The 18,118-nt window shown below is 40.2% G+C and overlaps 3 protein-coding genes across 4 annotated transcripts; all 3 read left to right on the forward strand.

Annotated features, from left to right (window-relative positions):
- Nucleotides 1-963: 963 nt before the first annotated feature.
- On the forward strand, nucleotides 964-7,621 carry LOC306697400 (zinc-binding protein A33-like; the record flags this gene model as incomplete). 2 transcript variants are annotated; one of them, XM_079161279.1, is made up of 2 exons in its annotated part: nucleotides 964-1,055; nucleotides 6,371-7,621. In XM_079161279.1, the coding sequence occupies exon 2, from the start codon at nucleotides 6,458-6,460 to the stop codon at nucleotides 7,619-7,621; it is 1,164 nt and encodes a 387-aa protein (XP_079017405.1). In that variant the 5' UTR covers nucleotides 964-1,055; nucleotides 6,371-6,457. The 2 variants fall into 2 exon arrangements, with proteins under 2 accessions (XP_079017405.1, XP_079017404.1); XM_079161278.1 differs by lacking the exon at nucleotides 964-1,055 and having other exon boundaries at nucleotides 6,108-7,621.
- LOC306697397 (zinc-binding protein A33-like) lies at nucleotides 1,093-2,520 on the forward strand (the record flags this gene model as incomplete). Its single annotated transcript, XM_079161275.1, has 1 exon — nucleotides 1,093-2,520. The coding sequence occupies one exon, from the start codon at nucleotides 1,093-1,095 to the stop codon at nucleotides 2,518-2,520; it is 1,428 nt and encodes a 475-aa protein (XP_079017401.1).
- Nucleotides 7,622-10,659: 3,038 nt separating the features above from the next.
- LOC306697063 (uncharacterized protein) lies at nucleotides 10,660-17,348 on the forward strand. Its single transcript, XM_079160805.1, has 3 exons — nucleotides 10,660-12,197; nucleotides 12,903-12,945; nucleotides 15,086-17,348. The coding sequence occupies exons 1-3, from the start codon at nucleotides 10,782-10,784 to the stop codon at nucleotides 16,546-16,548; spliced, it is 2,922 nt and encodes a 973-aa protein (XP_079016931.1). The 5' UTR covers nucleotides 10,660-10,781; the 3' UTR covers nucleotides 16,549-17,348.
- Nucleotides 17,349-18,118: the final 770 nt, after the last annotated feature.

Below are 18,118 nucleotides of genomic sequence, written 5' to 3' on the forward strand. Positions count from 1 at the left end.
ATGGTTCAACTTTACCTCCTACAACTTCACTGCTTCATCATCAACTCTAAGAAAGGAAGTTTAAACAAATCATCATTTACAACAATCTCCTCAAGGAATGAGTCGCTTTTAGACTTTGTGTTTGTTAAAAAGTCAAAGAAGCAGAATGATTGTGGTTGTTGATGATCTGTGTCATGTGAAGTTGTAACAGTGTGTTGATGCTCACGTCTGTTATAGACAGCCTCACTGAAGAGAGGGAGCACTGAGGGTTGTATACACACAACACATTGTTTAAGAAATGCTTTCACTGTTACATTTCATTAATTCTGTCACCTACCGAATGCACTTCTCAGGGACAACATGCTCACATGTGCTCAACTTCATCAACATTATTGAATGTGCAGCATGTGTACAGGATGTGATGGCACGGACACATTCTACTTCCTGTAAACGTCACAAGATGGAGACAAAGTCCATGTTATTCTTTGCTGCACAGGTTGATCAATAGCAGCACCTCTTAGCAGTTTCTGATGGATTCTTCTTTTCACACAGATCCTTCACAGAAACCCCATTGTGTTTGTCTGACGTCCTGTTTGTCCAGAGTAGCTCACAAATCCATCACTGCTGTGGCTCTTCATGTTGTTGTTGCTTCATCAGCCACCAATTTAGTCAAATCATCTCAGAGACGTTATTCAGATAGAATTATATCTCAGACATGAGTCTTTTCAGCTCTTAAAAGGCCCACGTTTATTTTGTGCTGCTGTATCGGTATCGTCAAAACTCACTTTTACAAGATACAGATCAACCCTGAACATAAATGTGGTGGAATGCTCCCCAGAGAATAAAGAATAGGGTGTAGGGTTGTGAAAGCAGCCCTCATGCTGGCTCCTCCCACAACCAATTCCTAATCAGTGCCAGCATATAGAAGCCACCTGTTGGCATGGCCTTATCCTTTTTTTGGGATTTTGACATTGTTGAACAGACCTGAGACGCCATTACAGGGTGTGAGATCTCTGCTGGAAAACACACGTTTGGAGTATTTGAACCAGTGAAGAGACGGAACAGTAACTTGGTGAGTCTTGTTATTGAAATATAATTAAGATACCAAGACAAATGGCTGAGAAAAAAGCTCTTTTTGAAGGTTACCTGAACTGCCATGTTTGTTCAGAGACTCTCAGAGATCCTGTGTCTCTGAGCTGCAACCACAGCTTCTGTTCAAGCTGCCTGCAACAATTCTGGAAACAAGCTGAAGCTAAAAACTGTCCCATTTGTAAAACAAAGTCCTCAGCTGATGAACAGACAGTGAACTTAACACCGAAGGGACTGGCTGACTCGTTTGCTGAGAGACAGAATGATGATTCACCTGAGACGGAACAAGAACAGGAGAAAGAGGAGGTCGTGTGTGAAAAACATCCAGAAGTTGCTCATTGGTTCTGTGAGGACGAGCAGAAAGCTATGTGTCCTGTCTGTGAGTTTTTTCTCCACCAGAGTCACAAGGTGGTTCCTCTAGAACAAGCAGTCAGTGACCTGAAGGACAAGCTGAGATCTGACTTGGAGTCTCTGCAGGAAAAGAGGCACAAACACAAACTAGTGGAGAAAACGTACAATGACATGATTGAACTCTCCGAGAAGCAGCTGTTGTCCACAGAGAGGCAGATCAGAGCAGAGTTCAACAAGCTCCACCAGTTCTTGAAAGAGGAAGAGGAGTCCAGACTGGCAGCTCTGAGGGAGGAAGAGGAGCAGAAGGGGAAGACTATCAGCAGAGAGATGAAGATGATTCAGGAGCAGATCTCCTCTCTGTCAGACAGCATCTCTGCTGTTGAAGAAGACCTGCAGAAACACAACGTGTCATTCCTCAGCAGTTATAAACCCACTCAGACCAGAGCCAGAGTCCAGAGCTCACTGTCAGATCCACAGCTGGTCTCAGGAGCGCTGATAGATGTGGCCAAACACCTGGGCAACCTGTCCTCCAGAGTCTGGGAGAAGATGAAGGACAAGGTCCACTTCAGTCCTGTCATTCTGGACCCAAACACTGCACACCCCATTCTCTATCTGTCTGATGATCTGACCAGTGTGAGACGTGGAGACACACACCAGAAGCTTCCTGACAATCCAGAGAGAAACATTAAGTATGCCACTGTTCTGGGCTCTGAGGGCTTCAGCTCAGGGAAACACAGCTGGGAGGTGGAGGTGGGAGATGATCCTGCCTGGACTGTAGGTTTGATTAAGGAGTCAGTTGACAGGAAGGGAGAGATAGTTGCTTCACCAAAATATGGAGTCTGGTGTTTATGTCATCACAGTGGAAAACACACTAATGGAGATGGTCAGACTGTCAGAGTGAAGAAGAGTCTCCAGAGGATCAGAGTCCAGCTGGACTATGACATGGGGGACGTGTCCTTCTACGACCCTGAAGACGTGACTCACATCTACACTTACAGAGACACTTTCACTGAGAAACTCTTCCCATATTTCAGTATTGGAAACACTGGTGATGCTAAATCTGCTGATATCAAAATCTGTCAAACTGATGTTTCTCTGTGATGTTCAGGGAGGGTGGTGAGGTCTCAGTGATTTATCAGGATTTTTACAATGGAGGTGGGTTTTGTTAACAGACAATTCCAGTTTGTTCTTCAATTTAATAGCACATGAAGAAAATGTTGAGATCTATATCAATGATACATAAGAGTTGAAGGAATTACATGATGTGTTTGTGATGTGAATATGCTGAAAGAACTGGGGCCAGTAGATTTCATGTGATTATTTTATTTTCACGTTTATCTAGATTTGTTTTTAGATCAGCAATCAGATGTAATAATTAACCTGTTATTTACTATATGTGACTGTTGACATATTATATCAGTTTTAGCTATATGATTAAACTTGGTCTCCTTCCTAATCTTTGTTTCTTTAAATGTAGAAATTGCTTGATAATGTTTATACTTCAGTTCAAATTAGAAAAGCACAAAATTGTAATTATATGTGACATTGACTTTAAGATTGTGTGTATTAGTGCCGCTACTAAAAGCTGTTTCTATTATCAATTAATCTGTTGATGTTTTTTAACCATTAAATATCAGAAAGTTGTGAAAAATGCCAAATAAAACCCGCAAATACTCAAATTTGAGCAGATGTGTATAATGTTTTCTAGATAAATGATTTTAACGATAAATGATTGGCCATATTGGCAACAATATGGTTTGTATGTTTTCTACCTGTTAAGCTAATATTGTGATCAAAAACATGAATTAGTGACTTCTATCACTAAAAATACAAAGCTGTGCTGCAGTTTGATATGTTTGCAAACACATAAACTGATTAACTTTTCTATTTCAATGATCATTTTATTGAGAACACCGTAACACATTTTCTTAGTCATAGAACCACGTAAGAGCACAACAATAATCTGAAGAATCAGAGAACTAGAGGATTAACATTATCATACAGAAGAAACCCAAAGAGACAAAGGGAAACTGGAAAGAGCCAACTGCAGAGAAATGATTGAATAAGGTTGGAAACGGAGGGAAAGAGAGAAAGACCAGGAGAAGACAACTCAATGTTGTCAGTGCAGTAGTCACTGTCTGGAGAAAGAAGATGGCGGAGGTTCAGAGTGAACACAGTGGCTCCAGTTGATCTCAGTAATGCTTCATCTGACTAAACAGCTGAGGGGAAGGCAGCAGAGCTCTGTGACCTCGAGACACCAGAGAAGGACTGTTATTGTAGTTTATATGTAAGGCTGCTCAATGAATCATCTTCTGTCATGTCAGCTTTGATCATTCATACACAATCAGGATTTATCAGAGGTGTTGGCACATTTTGTTTAGTGAAGAATGTAAAACGTGTCTGGAAACAGTTTGTGATATAAGATGAATGAAGGAGAATGATTTTGTTCCCCAAAAATCACTGAGGACAACAACCGTGTATCAACGTCATGAAGTCAAACTAATCAGGACGATCGTTCTGGTCATAACTGTGCAGCCCTCATCAATAATTATACCGGAAGCTTTCTCTTCTTCTACACTGATGAACTGCGGTTGTCTCTGACTGCATCGTCTGTCAGATTTGACACTAAAGTCAACTTGTTGTGCAGCTGCATCAGCAGCATCAATGTGCCGTCCGTCTGTGTGTGTTTGTGCTTTACTTTGTGTGACTGCGCCCCCTGCTGGAGCTCCTTCTCTCTTTGAGCTGCCTCTAATCGGTCAGTTGGACTCAAGTGTTGTTCCTCAAAGTGACGTGCAGGCTAAGTGAAGCACCAGTCACTCTTGGTGCTGATGGTCAACGAGCGCTCCACGCGTTCTCTCAGCTACGTAAGGCAGATGTTCTGCACTGACGACACAAAGCCCCATAGAAAAGCATGAGGTCATCTTCATCAACACTGTCAACATCCTCATAGCGTCACAGTCATTGTTAACATCATCTTGAGACTAAAATTATTAATATGCACTTAAAAAGCTGAGAGAACAGACAGAAAAAGGTCGAGAACACCAGTTCCTCCTCCTGTGAGTGGATTTAATGCTTTTCTCTGTTTTATATCAATGTTCACTGAATATTTGGGGGTTTTGGACTGTTGGTGAGACAAAACAAAGACAGTTTTGACAGCCTAAAGTCAAAACAAACAATAAGAGAGGATTTAGTGATGGAAATATCTCCGATAATGTTGAGACTTCAAAGATTGGGAATAAATGTTCAATGTTGCTGAGTTCCTGCTCATGTAGGTGTGGAGGGCAATGAGAGAGCAGATATGATTGCAAAGAGAGCACTAAAACTAAAAGAAGAGGAGATATTGAATATTCCTTTTGGAAAGGGGGAAGCTAAAGCATTAATAAGAGAGGCAGTACGGGAGTTATGGCAGAAGAAGTGGGACAACGACAACAAAGGGAGACATTCTTATAATATTCAGAAATCCATAAATGTGAAGACATACAAAGGGAAGTATATATAGCCGATGGTGAAGTGTTCCTCCTGGGCTACTGTAGGGCTGGGTAGGCCTTAGCCCCTACTACTTCCTGGGTCCCAATTTATTTGGTCCACCATAACTAAGCCATACCGTGAGCTGTGTCTTTCCCTCTCTCTGACCCCAGGCTTCCATAGGTGTGAACTTTAGCTCCTTAAGTTGAGGCATATTTGCTGTGGGTTTCACTCTTTGTCTCATTTTAATAGGTCCAGCTCTATAGAGATTCTCAACTTCCCGTTGAGCTTTCCGGATGGGGGTTGTGCAGTGAGCAGGCAGGAGGGACGTTGACTGCCACTGCTGTTTTGTTTAAGTTATCAATGTAGTTGTTTTGTTTTAAATGGTTTTGCCTGTTTTATTATAATCTGTGTAAAGAGTATATTAGATATATCCCTTTTTTATTGTTTTTTTTTAATTTATTAGATGTTACGGACGGCCTGTATTTGAATACCCTGATAAAGTGTTAATTGTTGAAATAAATGTAATCGTGGGGTAATCCTTGGTCTCAGTAGGTCATTCACTGCCACCTGTACCCTAACTCTGTAGACGTTTGAGCCGGTATTAAAGGGGCAGTGCACTGTACATTATAAACCCAATCCGGGCCTTGCCGTTGCCCGTGGTCACATGTAGAAGAGAGGAGGTCATATTATCAAGGTTAAGATTCAGACATCCAGGACTTGACTCAACTCTATATTTAATGGCAAAAATGGCCTCAGATAAGTGCATTTGTAATGTTACTGAAGACGTGGAGCATGTTATCCTGAAATGTCAAAGATACAATTCAGACAGGAACATCTTGAAGCAGAAAAATGTGTCAGTTGGGACGGAAGTGGAGTTTGGAGAGAGTTCTTTCAGCGGACGAAGAATGGCGCGACTGCTGCAGGGCACTGATGCGATTTCTTAAAGAAACGGGATTAGACCGTAGGATTTAGGTGTTGTTTAGGTTTATTTATTTATATATGTATTTGTGTATATATATATATTTTTTTAATTTTAATATCAGAACAGTGATGAAACTTTTACCCTGAAACTTCACACTCCGGTACAGTAGGTGGCGGTATGAACCTATTCAAGTTGGTTGCGATCCGCCAATGAAATTTAAAGAAGAAGAAATGTAAAGCTGGTTTCTCCGTTGCTAAGCGGAGCTGAGAGACGCCATTACAGGGGGAAGTATCTCTACTATAAACATTAAATCAGAAGGATTGTAATCTGTAATTTAAAGAGACACCGATTTGGTGAGTCTTGCTGTTTAAAGATATTCACATATCAGAGCAAATGGCTGAGAAAATAGTTCTTTTTGAAGGTTTCCTGAACTGCCATGTTTGTTCAGAGACGTTCAGAGATCCTGTGTCTCTGAGCTGCAACCACAGCTTCTGTTCAAGCTGCCTGCAACAATTCTGGAAACAAGCTGAAAACGAAAACTGTCCCATTTGTAAAATAAAGTCCTCAACGGATGAACCAGCAGTGAATTTTGCACTGAAGGAACTGGCTGACTCGTTTGCTGAGAGACAGAATAATGGTTCATCTGAGATGGAACAAGAACAGGAGAAAGAGGAGATCGTGTGTGAAAAACATCCAGAAGTTCCTTATTGGTTCTGTGAGGACGAGCAGAAAGCTGTGTGTCCTGTCTGTGAGTTTTCTCTCCACCAGAGTCACAAGGTGGTTCCTATAGAACAAGCAGTCAGTGACCTGAAGGACCAGCTGAGATCTGACCTAAAGTCTCTGCAGGACAAACGCAAACAAGTGGAGGAAACATACGATGAAATCGTTGAACTCTCCAAGAAGCAGCTGTTGTCCACAGAGAGGCAGATCAGAGCAGAGTTCAAGAAGCTCCACCAGTTCCTGAAAGAGGAAGAGGAGTCCAGACTGGCAGCTCTGAGGGAGGAAGAGCAGCAGAAGGGGAAGACTGGCAGCAGAGAGATGAAGATGATTCAGGAGCAGATGTCCTCTCTGTCAGACAGCATCTCTGCTGTTAAAGAAGACCTGCAGAAACACAACGTGTCATTCCTCAGCAGTTATAAATCCACTCAGACCAGAGCCAGAGTCCAGAGCTCACTGTCAGATCCACAGCTGGTCTCAGGAGCGCTGATAGATGTGGCCAAACACCTGGGCAACCTGTCCTTCAGAGTCTGGGAGAAGATGAAGGACAAGGTCCACTTCAGTCCTGTCATTCTGGACCCAAACACTGCACACCCCATTCTCTATCTGTCTGATGATCTGACCACTGTGAGATATGGAGACACAAAGCAGAAGCGTCCTCACAATCCAGAGAGAAATGCTTATTATGCCACTGTTCTGGGCTCTGAGGGCTTCAGCTCAGGGAAACACAGCTGGGAGGTGGAGGTGGGAGACCATCCTGCCTGGACTGTAGGTTTGATCAAAGAGTCAACTGACAGGAAGGGAAAGATACCTGCTTCACCCAAATATGGATTCTGGTGTTTACGTCATCGTAGTGGAAAATACACTGATGGAGATGATCAGTCTGTCAGAGTGAAGAAGAGTCTCCAGAGGATCAGAGTCCAGCTGGACTATGACATGGGGGACGTGTCCTTCTACGACCCTGAAGACATGACTCACATCTACACTCACAGAGAGACTTTCGCTGAGAAACTCTTCCCATTGTTCAGTATTGGACAGTCTGGTGATGCTAAAACTGCTGATATCAAAATCTGTCAAACTGATGTTTCTCTGTGATGTTCAGGGAGGGTGGTGAGGACATTCTAAATAGATCTGTAGTTTAACATTTGGTATAGACACTTACTATGAGGGAATTCTTGGTCCGAACCATACTGTGAAGGTATCAAATATGAACAGTATGTAAGGGTTAAACAATTACTTCATTGTGTTTTATAGTAAACTGGTTACTTTCATGAATAAATGGTTCGGTTTCTTCAGTTGTTTTATTTGTAAATAAGATAGTTTAGCGTTGATGATGCAGAATAATGTTATATTCATTTTATATCCTTTTGAACAAATTATTTCAGATTCAACATATCCAAATAAACATTCGATGCAGTTGATGTTCGGGTATAATTGTGTTCTGTTTAGTTCCACAAGGTGGAACGAAAGTACACATTTTGGTTCCAGGCTGCTGAGAATTGTGTTAACTTTAGTTCCGCTTTCTGACACTTTATTTACATATTGCTTCCTGCAGTTTCACAAAAATCTTATCTTTGTTCAGGATTTGGTAGAAAATGTCTATATTGCTTATTCTTCAGAAGATTTCTATCTGTTCCTCTTGATAAGATGCTTCATTTAGCGATTGTTTTATCTCAGAAAGCAGACACACAAATAGAATCATTCATCACTTGCCTGTTTTTTGTGTAACTGTAATACCTTGAATACAATTCAGATGTTGTGTATACATGTTGCTACTAAAATAAAACACTTTATTCTCATTTCCATGATTTTTCTCTCATTTTCTGTTGGTGTTGGTAAAAAACTCCACTCACCTGTTTAGTGAAATGTAGAAGTGCATACAAGAGGTGAGGGACACTGTGCACCAACACTGCTGTGCTGCAGTTAGATATTCCTGATGAAGAAATGAATATCAGTCTTTTCCAACAACACTGTCCAGGACTTTATTCCAGTTTCAGAAGAACACGTGTAATGATATCTGGAAATACACAATAAAAATGATAATAAATATTTGTAATGAGGAATATCAAAACTGTAATGTTCTGGTCTTTTGACATCAACGCACTGTAGACATGGTAGAGTGGTGCAGTGGTGAAGGAAGTATTCAGATGCTTTACAGGAGTAAAAGTACTAACACGAACTGTGAAAATACTCCAGTAAATGTTCTGCATTCAAAACTGTACTGAAGTAAAAGTATAATCTGTTAAATGTACTTAAAGAAAAGTATTCATTAATCAGTAAAATGTTTCCTGTCAGTGCTTTACTGTTAAACATGATGTTTGGATTAATATTACTGCTGCATTAATGTGTTGCATTTAGATGTGTATGGTTGTGTTGATTGGTAGTTTAGTTTGCAGCATAGCATCATATTTTATAAGATCATATGTTTGTAGAATCTCTGTCCTGTGAGAACGACGTATCTCTAAAAAGTCAACTTTTCATGAGCTCAGAATAACAGCCCTGTTTTCAGCTTTGTGATTATTTTTTTTCCAGCTGATCCAAAAGGCTTTTTAAATAGTTTATTTAGCTTAACAGGGAGGAGAGTTTACTCAACACATGAAGGAACACTTCATCCTTAAGTTCATCGCAAACATTCAAAATCAACACATCTGGAGATACGTGGTGTTCACTGGACAGGAAGGAGACGAAGACTGTAATCTGTAAAGTAACTAAAGTTGTGGAGGAGTAAAAAGTACAATATTTATCTCTGAGATGTCGTGAAGCACAAATACAAAGTTGCATGAAGTTGGAATATTGAAGCAAAGTACAAGTACTTTGAATTTGTACTTAAGTAGAGTACTTGAGTAAATGCACTTTGTTAAATTCCACCAATGAAGTGGTGAATAAATGTACCATCAGCTGGCTTCTGCTTCCCTCTATCAGCTAAACATGGTGCAGGATGAATATGTGAAAATGGTGCAACAATCACAATCTGGTGCAAAAGGGCAACCTTGAACAAATTATAATATAAATGACATATAAATGCTGAATGTTTACAACACACATTGGTCCAGTATTTAAGAGTATAGCAAAGTATCACAGTGCTTTTCAACCTTTTCTCAGCCGTGGTACATTTTTTACATTAAAAAGATCCTGCGGCACACCAACAACCAAAAAAGCTACTAAATGACACATTGTAGCAGAATACAACATATTGATGGGTGTTTTGTTTGGAGATGATGTTTAAGCTTGCTTGGGACCATGGATCTGTTGGATGGCTTTTCCCCACACACCAAGCTTAACGGAGTCGGTAAAGTCAGATCCCCGGTGAAAGTAAATCCAAACGACAGATCATCTTCGCTGTATTGCCTCGAGCTCACCGTTTTTTCTCTCTTTTGACCACCACTCATACGAGGCTTTTCATCAAGGTTAGAATTTTGTCCAGGGCCCAGTTCAGAGTCTGTATTTTTCCTTTTCAAAAATTGAAAATCACTGACCTACTGAATGCACTTCTCAGGGACAACATGCTCACATGTGCTCAATGTCATCAACATTATTGAATGTGCAGCATGTGTACAGGATGTGATGGCATGGACACATTCTACTTCCTGTAAACGTCACAAGATGGAGACAAAGTCCATGTTATTCTTGGCTGCACAGGTTGATCAATAGCAGCAACTCTTAGCAGTTTCTGATGGATTCTTCTTTTCACACAGATCCTTCACAGAAACCCCATTATGTTTGTCTGACGTCCTGTTTGTCCAGAGTAGCTCACAAATCCATCACTGCTGTGGCTCTTCATGTTGTTGTTGCTTCATCAGCCACCAATTTAGTCAAATCATCTCAGAGACATTATTCAGATTGAATTATATCTCAGACATGAGTCTTTTCAGCTCTTAATAGGCCCACGTTTATTTTGTGCTGCTGTACCGTCATCTTCAAAACTCACTTGTACAAGATACAAATCAACACTGAACCTAAATGTGGTGGAATGCTCCCCAGATAATGAAGAATAGGGTGTAGGGTTGTGAAAGCAGCCCTCAGGCTGGCTCCTCCCACAACCAATTCCTAATTAGTGCCAGCATATAGAAGCCACCTGTTGGCATGGCCTCATCCTTTTTTGGGATTTTGACATTGTTGAACAGACCTGAGACGCCATTACAGGGTGTGAGATCTCTGCTGGAAAACACACGTTTGGAGTATTTGAACCAGTGAAGAGACGGAACAGTAACTTGGTGAGTCTTGTTATTGAAAGATAGTTTAGATACCAAGACAAATGGCTGAGAAAATAGTTCTTGTTGAAAGTTACCTGAACTGCCATGTTTGTTCAGAGACTCTCAGAGATCCTGTGTCTCTGAGCTGCAACCACAGCTTCTGTTCAAGCTGCCTGCAACAATCCTGGAAACAAGCTGAAGCTAAAAACTGTCCCATTTGTAAAACAAAGTCCTCAGCTGATGAACAGACAGTGAACTTAACACCGAAGAGACTGGCTGACTCGTTTGCTGAGAGACAGGATAATGATTCACCTGAGACGGAACAAGAACCGGAGAAAGAGGAGGTCGTGTGTGAAAAACATCCAGAAGTTCCTCATTGGTTCTGTGAGGACGAGCAGAAAGCTATGTGTCCTGTCTGTGAGTTTTTTCTTCACCACAGTCACAAGGTGGTTCCTATAGAACAAGCAGTCAGTGACCTGAAGGACCAGCTGAGATCTGACTTAAAGTCTCTGCAGGACAAGCGGCACAAACGTAAACAAGTGGAGAAAACATACATTGAAATCATTGAACTCTCCAAGAAGCAGCTGTTGTCCACAGAGCGGCAGATCAGAGCAGAGTTCAACAAGCTCCACCAGTTCCTGAAAGAGGAAGAGGAGTCCAGACTGGCAGCTCTGAGGGAGGAAGAGGAACAGAAGGGGAAGACTATCAGCAGAGAGATGAAGATGATTCAGGAACAGATGTCCTCTCTGTCAGACAGCATCTCTGCTGTTAAAGAAGACCTGCAGAAACACAACGTGTCATTCCTCAGCAGTTATAAACCCACTCAGACCAGAGCCAGAGTCCAGAGCTCACTGTCAGTTCCACAGCTGGTCTCAGGAGTGCTGATAGATGTGGCCAAACACCTGGGCAACCTGTCCTCCAGAGTCTGGGAGAAGATGAAGGACAAGGTCCAATTCAGTCCTGTCATTCTGGACCCAAACACTGCAAACCGTTGGCTCTATCTGTCTGATGATCTGACCAGTGTGAGACATGGAGACACAAAGCAGAAGCGTCCTCACAATCCAGAAAGAAATGCTTATTATGCCACTGTTCTGGGCTCTGAGGGCTTCAGCTCAGGGAAACACAGCTGGGAGGTGGAGGTGGGAGACCATCCTGCCTGGACTGTAGGTGTGATTAAAGAGTCAACTGACAGGAAGGGAAAGATGCCTGCTTCACCAAAATATGGAATCTGGTGTTTACGTCATCGTAGTGGAAAATACACTGATGGAGATGATCAGTCTGTCAGAGTGAAGAAGAGTCTCCAGAGGATCAGAGTCCAGCTGGACTATGACATGGGGGACGTGTCCTTCTACGACCCTGAAGACATGACTCCCATCTACACTCTCAGAGAGACTTTCACTGAGAAACTCTTCCCATTGTTCAGTATTGGAAACACTGGTGATGCTAAAACTGCTGATATCAAAATCTGTCAAACTAATGTTTCTCTGTGATGTTCAGGGAGGGTGGTGAGGTCTCAGTGATTTATCAGGATTTTTATAATGGAGGTGTTTTTCTTTGTGTTAATTACAGACTATTGAGTTGAGAATCCTGTAATTTGAAAGTACATGAGAATAAAATGTAGATCAAAGTTAAAGAAAAAATAAGATTTGATCTTACAGCAAATAACATGAAGGAACACATTCATCGGTTGTTTTATAATATAAATGTATTTTCAAAGCACAGAATGAGAAACTAAAGCATAAATAGGTAGAACTAGGTGTGTGAGGGATTATGTTCTAAATGGTGTTTGTGGTGTAAATATCCTAAAAGAACAGACGAGTCGATGTAATGTGATCATTTTATTTTGAAATATATCTACTTCGTTTCCCCAATTATCAACAACCTTAAGTATGCATTAAAAAGGCTAGAATTTTAAATCAATTGACCACATGAAGCCTCATCTTACCTTGTTTATCTTTGACGTTAAACAATTACTTCATTGTGTTTTATAGTAAACTGGTTACTTTCATGAATAAATGTTTCGGTTCCTTCAGTTTTATTTGCAAACAAAAGAGTTTAGCGTAGATGATGCAGAATAATGTTATATTAATTTGATATGCTTTTGAACAAATTATTTCAGATTCAACATATCCAAATAAACATTCGATGCTGTTGATGTTCGGGTATAATTGTGTTCTGTTTAGTTCCACAAGGTGGTAACAAAGTACACATTTTGGTTCCAGGCTGGTGAGAATTGTGTTAACTTTAGTTCCGCTTTCTGACACTTTTTTTATATACTTATTATTGTTTCCTGCAGTTCCACAAAAATCTTATCTTTGTTCAGGATTTGGTAGAAAATGTCTATTTCTAATCCTTCAGAAGATTTCTATCTGTTCCTCTTGATAAGATGCTTCATTTAGCGATTGTTTTATCTCAGAAAGCAGACACACAAATAGAATCATTCATCACTTGCCTGTTTTTTGTGTAACTGTAGTATCTTAAATTAAATTCAGATGTTGTGTATACATGTTGCTACTAAATAAAATACTTTATTCTCATTTCCATGTTTCTTCTCTCATTCTTTCATTTTCTGTTGGTAAAAAACTCCACTCACCTGTTTAGTGAAATGTAGAAGTGCATACAAGAGGTGAGGGACACTGTGTGCACCAACACTGCTGTGCTGCAGTTAGATATTCCTGATGAAGAAATGAATATCAGTCTTTTCCAACAACACTGTCCAGGACTTTATTCCAGTTTCAGAAGAACACGTGTAATGATATCTGGAAATACACAATAAAAATGATAATAAATATTTGTAATGAGGAATATCAAAGCTGTAATGTTTTGGTCTTTTGACATCAACGCACTGTAGACATGGTAGAGGTGCAGTGGTGAAGGAAGTATTCAGATCCTTTACAGGAGTAAAAGTACTAACAAGAACTGTGAAAATACTCCAGTAAAAGTTTTGGTTTCAAAACTGTACTGAAGTAAAAGTATCTGCTAAATGTACATGAACAAAAGTATTCATCATGCAGTAAAATTTTTCCTGTCAGTGCTTTACTGTTAAATATTTGGATTAATATTACTGCTGCATTAATGTGTTGCATTTAGATGTGTACAGTTGTTTTGGTTGGTAATTTAGTTTGCAGCAATGCATCATATTTTATAAGATCATATGTTTGTAGCATCTCTGTCCTGTGAGAACCACGTATCTCTAAAAATACAACTTTTCATGAGCTCAGAATAACAGCCCTGTTTTCAGCTTTGTGACCATGTTTTTTTCCAGCTGATCCAAAAGTATTTTTAAATAGTTTATTTAGCTTAACAGGGAGGAGAGTTTACTCAACACATGAAGGAACACTTCATCCTTCAGTTCATCACAAATATTGAAAATCAACACATCTGGAGATACGTGGTGTTCACTGGACAGGAAGGAGACGAAGACTGTGATCTGAAAACTAACTAAAACTGTCCGATAAATGTAGTAGAGTAAAAAGTTAAATATTTGTCTATGAGATGTAGTTGAGCACAAATATGAAGTTGCATGAAATCAGAATAAAGTACAAGTACTTTGAATATGTACTTATATAGAGTACTTGAGTAAATGCACTTTATTAAATTCCACCAATTCCACCAATGAAGTGTTCAGAGTCTGTATTTTTCCTTTTCAAAAATTGAAAATCACTGACCTACTAAATGCACTTCTCAGGGACAACATGCTCACATGTGCTCAATGTCATCAACATTATTGAATGTGCAGCATGTGTACAGGATGTGATGGCACGGACACATTTTACATTCTTTAAACGTTACAAGATGGAGACAAAGTCCATGTTATTCTTTGCTGCACAGGTTGATCAATAGCAGCACCTCTCATCATTTTATTTTCACGTTTATCTACAAATTTGTTTTTAATTTTAAGAATGAGCAACAAGTTTAAGTTTCATTTTTTCAAATTTTATTTTAAACAGTCTTCAATTTTATCATCTTCCCTTGTTTGTTTTTTACATTTTAGAATTATTTTTCATCATGAAAATGTTGTGTTTTATAACATTTCCAAGAAATTCCGTAGCCGGAAATGTTGCAATGTCAATGCATTTTATTATGATGATTTTGTTTTTCTTCCACTTTAAAATAAATATTTTTTCACAAGTAACAATTCTCAGGCACTTGTTGTGGAAAGTTGCTGTAAAATCTGATAATCAAGGAAACATCACCATCTGCTGGTAATGAAATGAACTGTCAGGATAGAAGGTGAAACTTAAAACTGGTTTCCACGTTGCTGAACGGAGCTGAGAGACGCCATTACAGGGGGAAGTATCTCTACTATAAACATTAAATCAGAAGGATTGTAATCTGTAATTTAAAGAGACACAGATCTGGTGAGTCTTGCTGTTTAAAGATATTCACATATCAGAGCAAATGGCTGAGAAAATAGTTCTTCTTGAAGGTTTCCTGAACTGCCATGTTTGTTCAGAGACGTTCAGAGATCCTGTGTCTCTGAGCTGCAACCACAGCTTCTGTTCAAGCTGCCTGCAACAATTCTGGAAACAAGTTGAAAACAAAAACTGTCCCATTTGTAAAACAAAGTCCTCAGCTGATGAACCAGCAGTGAATTTTGCACTGAAGGGACTGGCTGACTTGTTTGCTGAGAGACAGAATAATGGTTCACCTGAGACGGAACAAGAACAGGAGAAAGAGGAGATCGTGTGTGAAAAACATCCAGAAGTTCCTTATTGGTTCTGTGAGGATGAGCAGAAAGCTGTGTGTCCTGTCTGTGAGTTTTCTCTCCACCAGAGTCACATGTTGGTTCCTATAGAACAAGCAGTCAGTGACCTGAAGGACCAGCTGACATCTGACTTAGAGTCTCTGCAGGACAAGAGGGACAAATATGAAGAAGTGGAGGAAACATACAATGAAATCATTGAACTCTCCGAGAAGCAGCTGTTGTCCACAGAGAGTCAGATCAGAGCAGAGTTCAACAAGCTCCACCAGTTCCTGAAAGAGGAAGAGGAGTCCAGACTGGCAGCTCTGAGGGAGGAAGAGGAGCAGAAGGGGAAGACTATCAGCAGAGAGATGAAGATGATTCAGGAGCAGATGTCCTCTCTGTCAGACAGCATCTCTGCTGTTGAAGAAGACCTGCAGAAACACAACGTGTCATTCCTCAGCAGTTATAAACCCACTCAGACCAGAGCCAGAGTCCAGAGCTCACTGTCAGATCCACAGCTGGTCTCAGGAGCGCTGATAGATGTGGCCAAACACCTGGGCAACCTGTCCTCCAGAGTCTGGGAGAAGATGAAGGACAAGGTCCACTTCAGTCCTGTCATTCTGGACCCAAACACTGCACACCGTTGTCTCTATCTGTCTGATGATCTGACCAGTGTGAGATATGGAGACACAAAGCAGGAGCTTCCTGACAATCCAGAGAGAAACACTAAGTATGCCACTCTTCTGGGCTCTGAGGGCTTCAGCTCAGGGAAACACAGCTGGGAGGTGGAGGTGGGAGACCATCCTGTCTGGAATGTAGGTTTGGTTAAAGAGTCAGTTGACAGGAAGGGCGAGCGATTTGCTTCACCAGAATATGGAATCTGGTGTTTACGTCATCGTAGTGGAGAATACACTGATGGAGATGGTGAGACTGTCAGAGTGAAGAAGAGTCTCCAGAGGATCAGAGTCCAGCTGGACTATGACATGGGGGACGTGTCCTTCTACGACCCTGAAGACATGACTCACATCTACACTCACAGAGAGACTTTCGCTGAGAAACTCTTCCCATTGTTCAGTATTGGACAGTCTGGTGATGCTAAAACTGCTGATATCAAAATCTGTCAAACTGATGTTTCTCTGTGATGTTCAGGGAGGGTGGTGAGGTCTCAGTGGTTTATCAGGATTTTTATAATGGAGGTGTTTCTTTTGTTGATTACAGACTATTGAGGTGAGAATCCTGTAATTTGAAAGTGAATGATAAAAAAAATGTAGTTCAAAGTTAAAGAAAAAATAAGATTTGATCTCTTTCAGCTAATAACATGAAAGAACACATTCATCGGTTGTTTTCCTCAATTAGCAACAACCTTAAGTTTGCATTAAAAAGGCTTTAATTTTTAATTACGTGACCACATGAAGCCTCATCTTACCTTGTTTATCTTTGACATTAAACAATTACATACTGTTAGGGTCAAATTTGACAGCAGTAAAAATACCCTAAACGTCATTCCTTTAGCCTGAAATGTGATGACTTTTCCTAAAGTGACCCAAAATACACAAAAATGAAAATATTTTAGAATTATATACTTTTGAACAGGTGCTACACATTTTTGTACACTGAGGCTGTTTCGGGTCAACTTTGACCCGTATCTATTGAGATGGATTTTAGATCTACTAGTGTGGTAACATGTTGGTTTTAGGGAATCTTGAAACTGTACAGGCCATGTTAGTGTGTATTTCTTATGGGACAGTGGTGACAGAGTTCAGGGGGACCTCGACACTGTTACGAGAACTGTCTGTGTTCCAACAACATTTGCCCAGGTTCCCGCAGAGACAGACACCTGCTGGTCTTTGAAGGGGCATGGGGGAGCCTCGAAACAGTGAAATAGTAAAACAGCACAGGAGTGATCAAAGGGAACAGAGGTCATCCAGAGGTCAGAGGGTGCCTTGTCACAGACACAAGATCTGCAGGTGCAAGCACAAGCACTTGCACCTGCAATATTATCAAATAATCTACAAAGTAACACATTTGAATCAATTTGGGGTGGGAGGGTGGTGGGAGGGGGGGTTCATAACATTATAAAAAGGTACCTGAGCTGCCATTTCAGTGACTGACATCATGGCAGCAAGATTTAGTGTGCAACAGGCCCTTGATCTGTTCTTCCAAGATGAGGAGGTTGATAGTGATGTGGAGGATGTGTCAGAGCAGGAAGACAGTGTGGAAGAAAACTGATTACTGACTGATTATTGACTAGTTTATAATAAGCATTTTATTATGTAATGTTTTGAGTTCTTAGTGGTAAATGTTGAATTAATATTGATAATTATGATGTGTTATGATATAGCAGTGGGGACGGCGTTTAATGGTTGAAATGATTAAACATGGTTGTATTATAAATTCCAACAGTTCCAGAATGTTCATTTCATTTTCAAATTCAATAAAATATATTTAAGTCATTAGGGTTTTTATGTCTTATGTAAAACAGGACATGATAATGTGTAATAGTAGAGGTTTTTCTCCAATAAAGAATGTTGTAAAACTTAATAAATACACTCTCCCCGCTCTCTGAAACAGTTATTAAGGATTAACAATACATTTATTAATGAGACATAGGCTATTTAGACATTCTAAATAGATCTGTAGTTTAACATTTGGTATAGACACTTACTATGAGGGAATTCTTGGTCCGAACCATACTGTGAAGGTATCAAATAT

This window comes from Pholis gunnellus (genome assembly GCF_910591455.1).
Source record: "Pholis gunnellus genome assembly, chromosome: 6".
NCBI classification, from domain to species: domain Eukaryota; kingdom Metazoa; phylum Chordata; class Actinopteri; order Perciformes; family Pholidae; genus Pholis; species Pholis gunnellus.

Bases quoted from the DNA above. Each gene is read 5' to 3' on its own strand.
- LOC306697063 (XM_079160805.1), top strand. From the start codon at position 10,782: ATGGCTGAGAAAATAGTTCTTGTTGAAAGTTACCTGAACTGCCATGTT. The intron at 12,198-12,902 runs GTTTCTCTGTGA...TGTTCTGTTTAG, and splicing joins TCAAAATCTGTCAAACTAAT to TTCCACAAGGTGGTAACAAA. The intron at 12,946-15,085 runs GTGAGAATTGTG...AGATCTGGTGAG, and splicing joins CACATTTTGGTTCCAGGCTG to TCTTGCTGTTTAAAGATATT.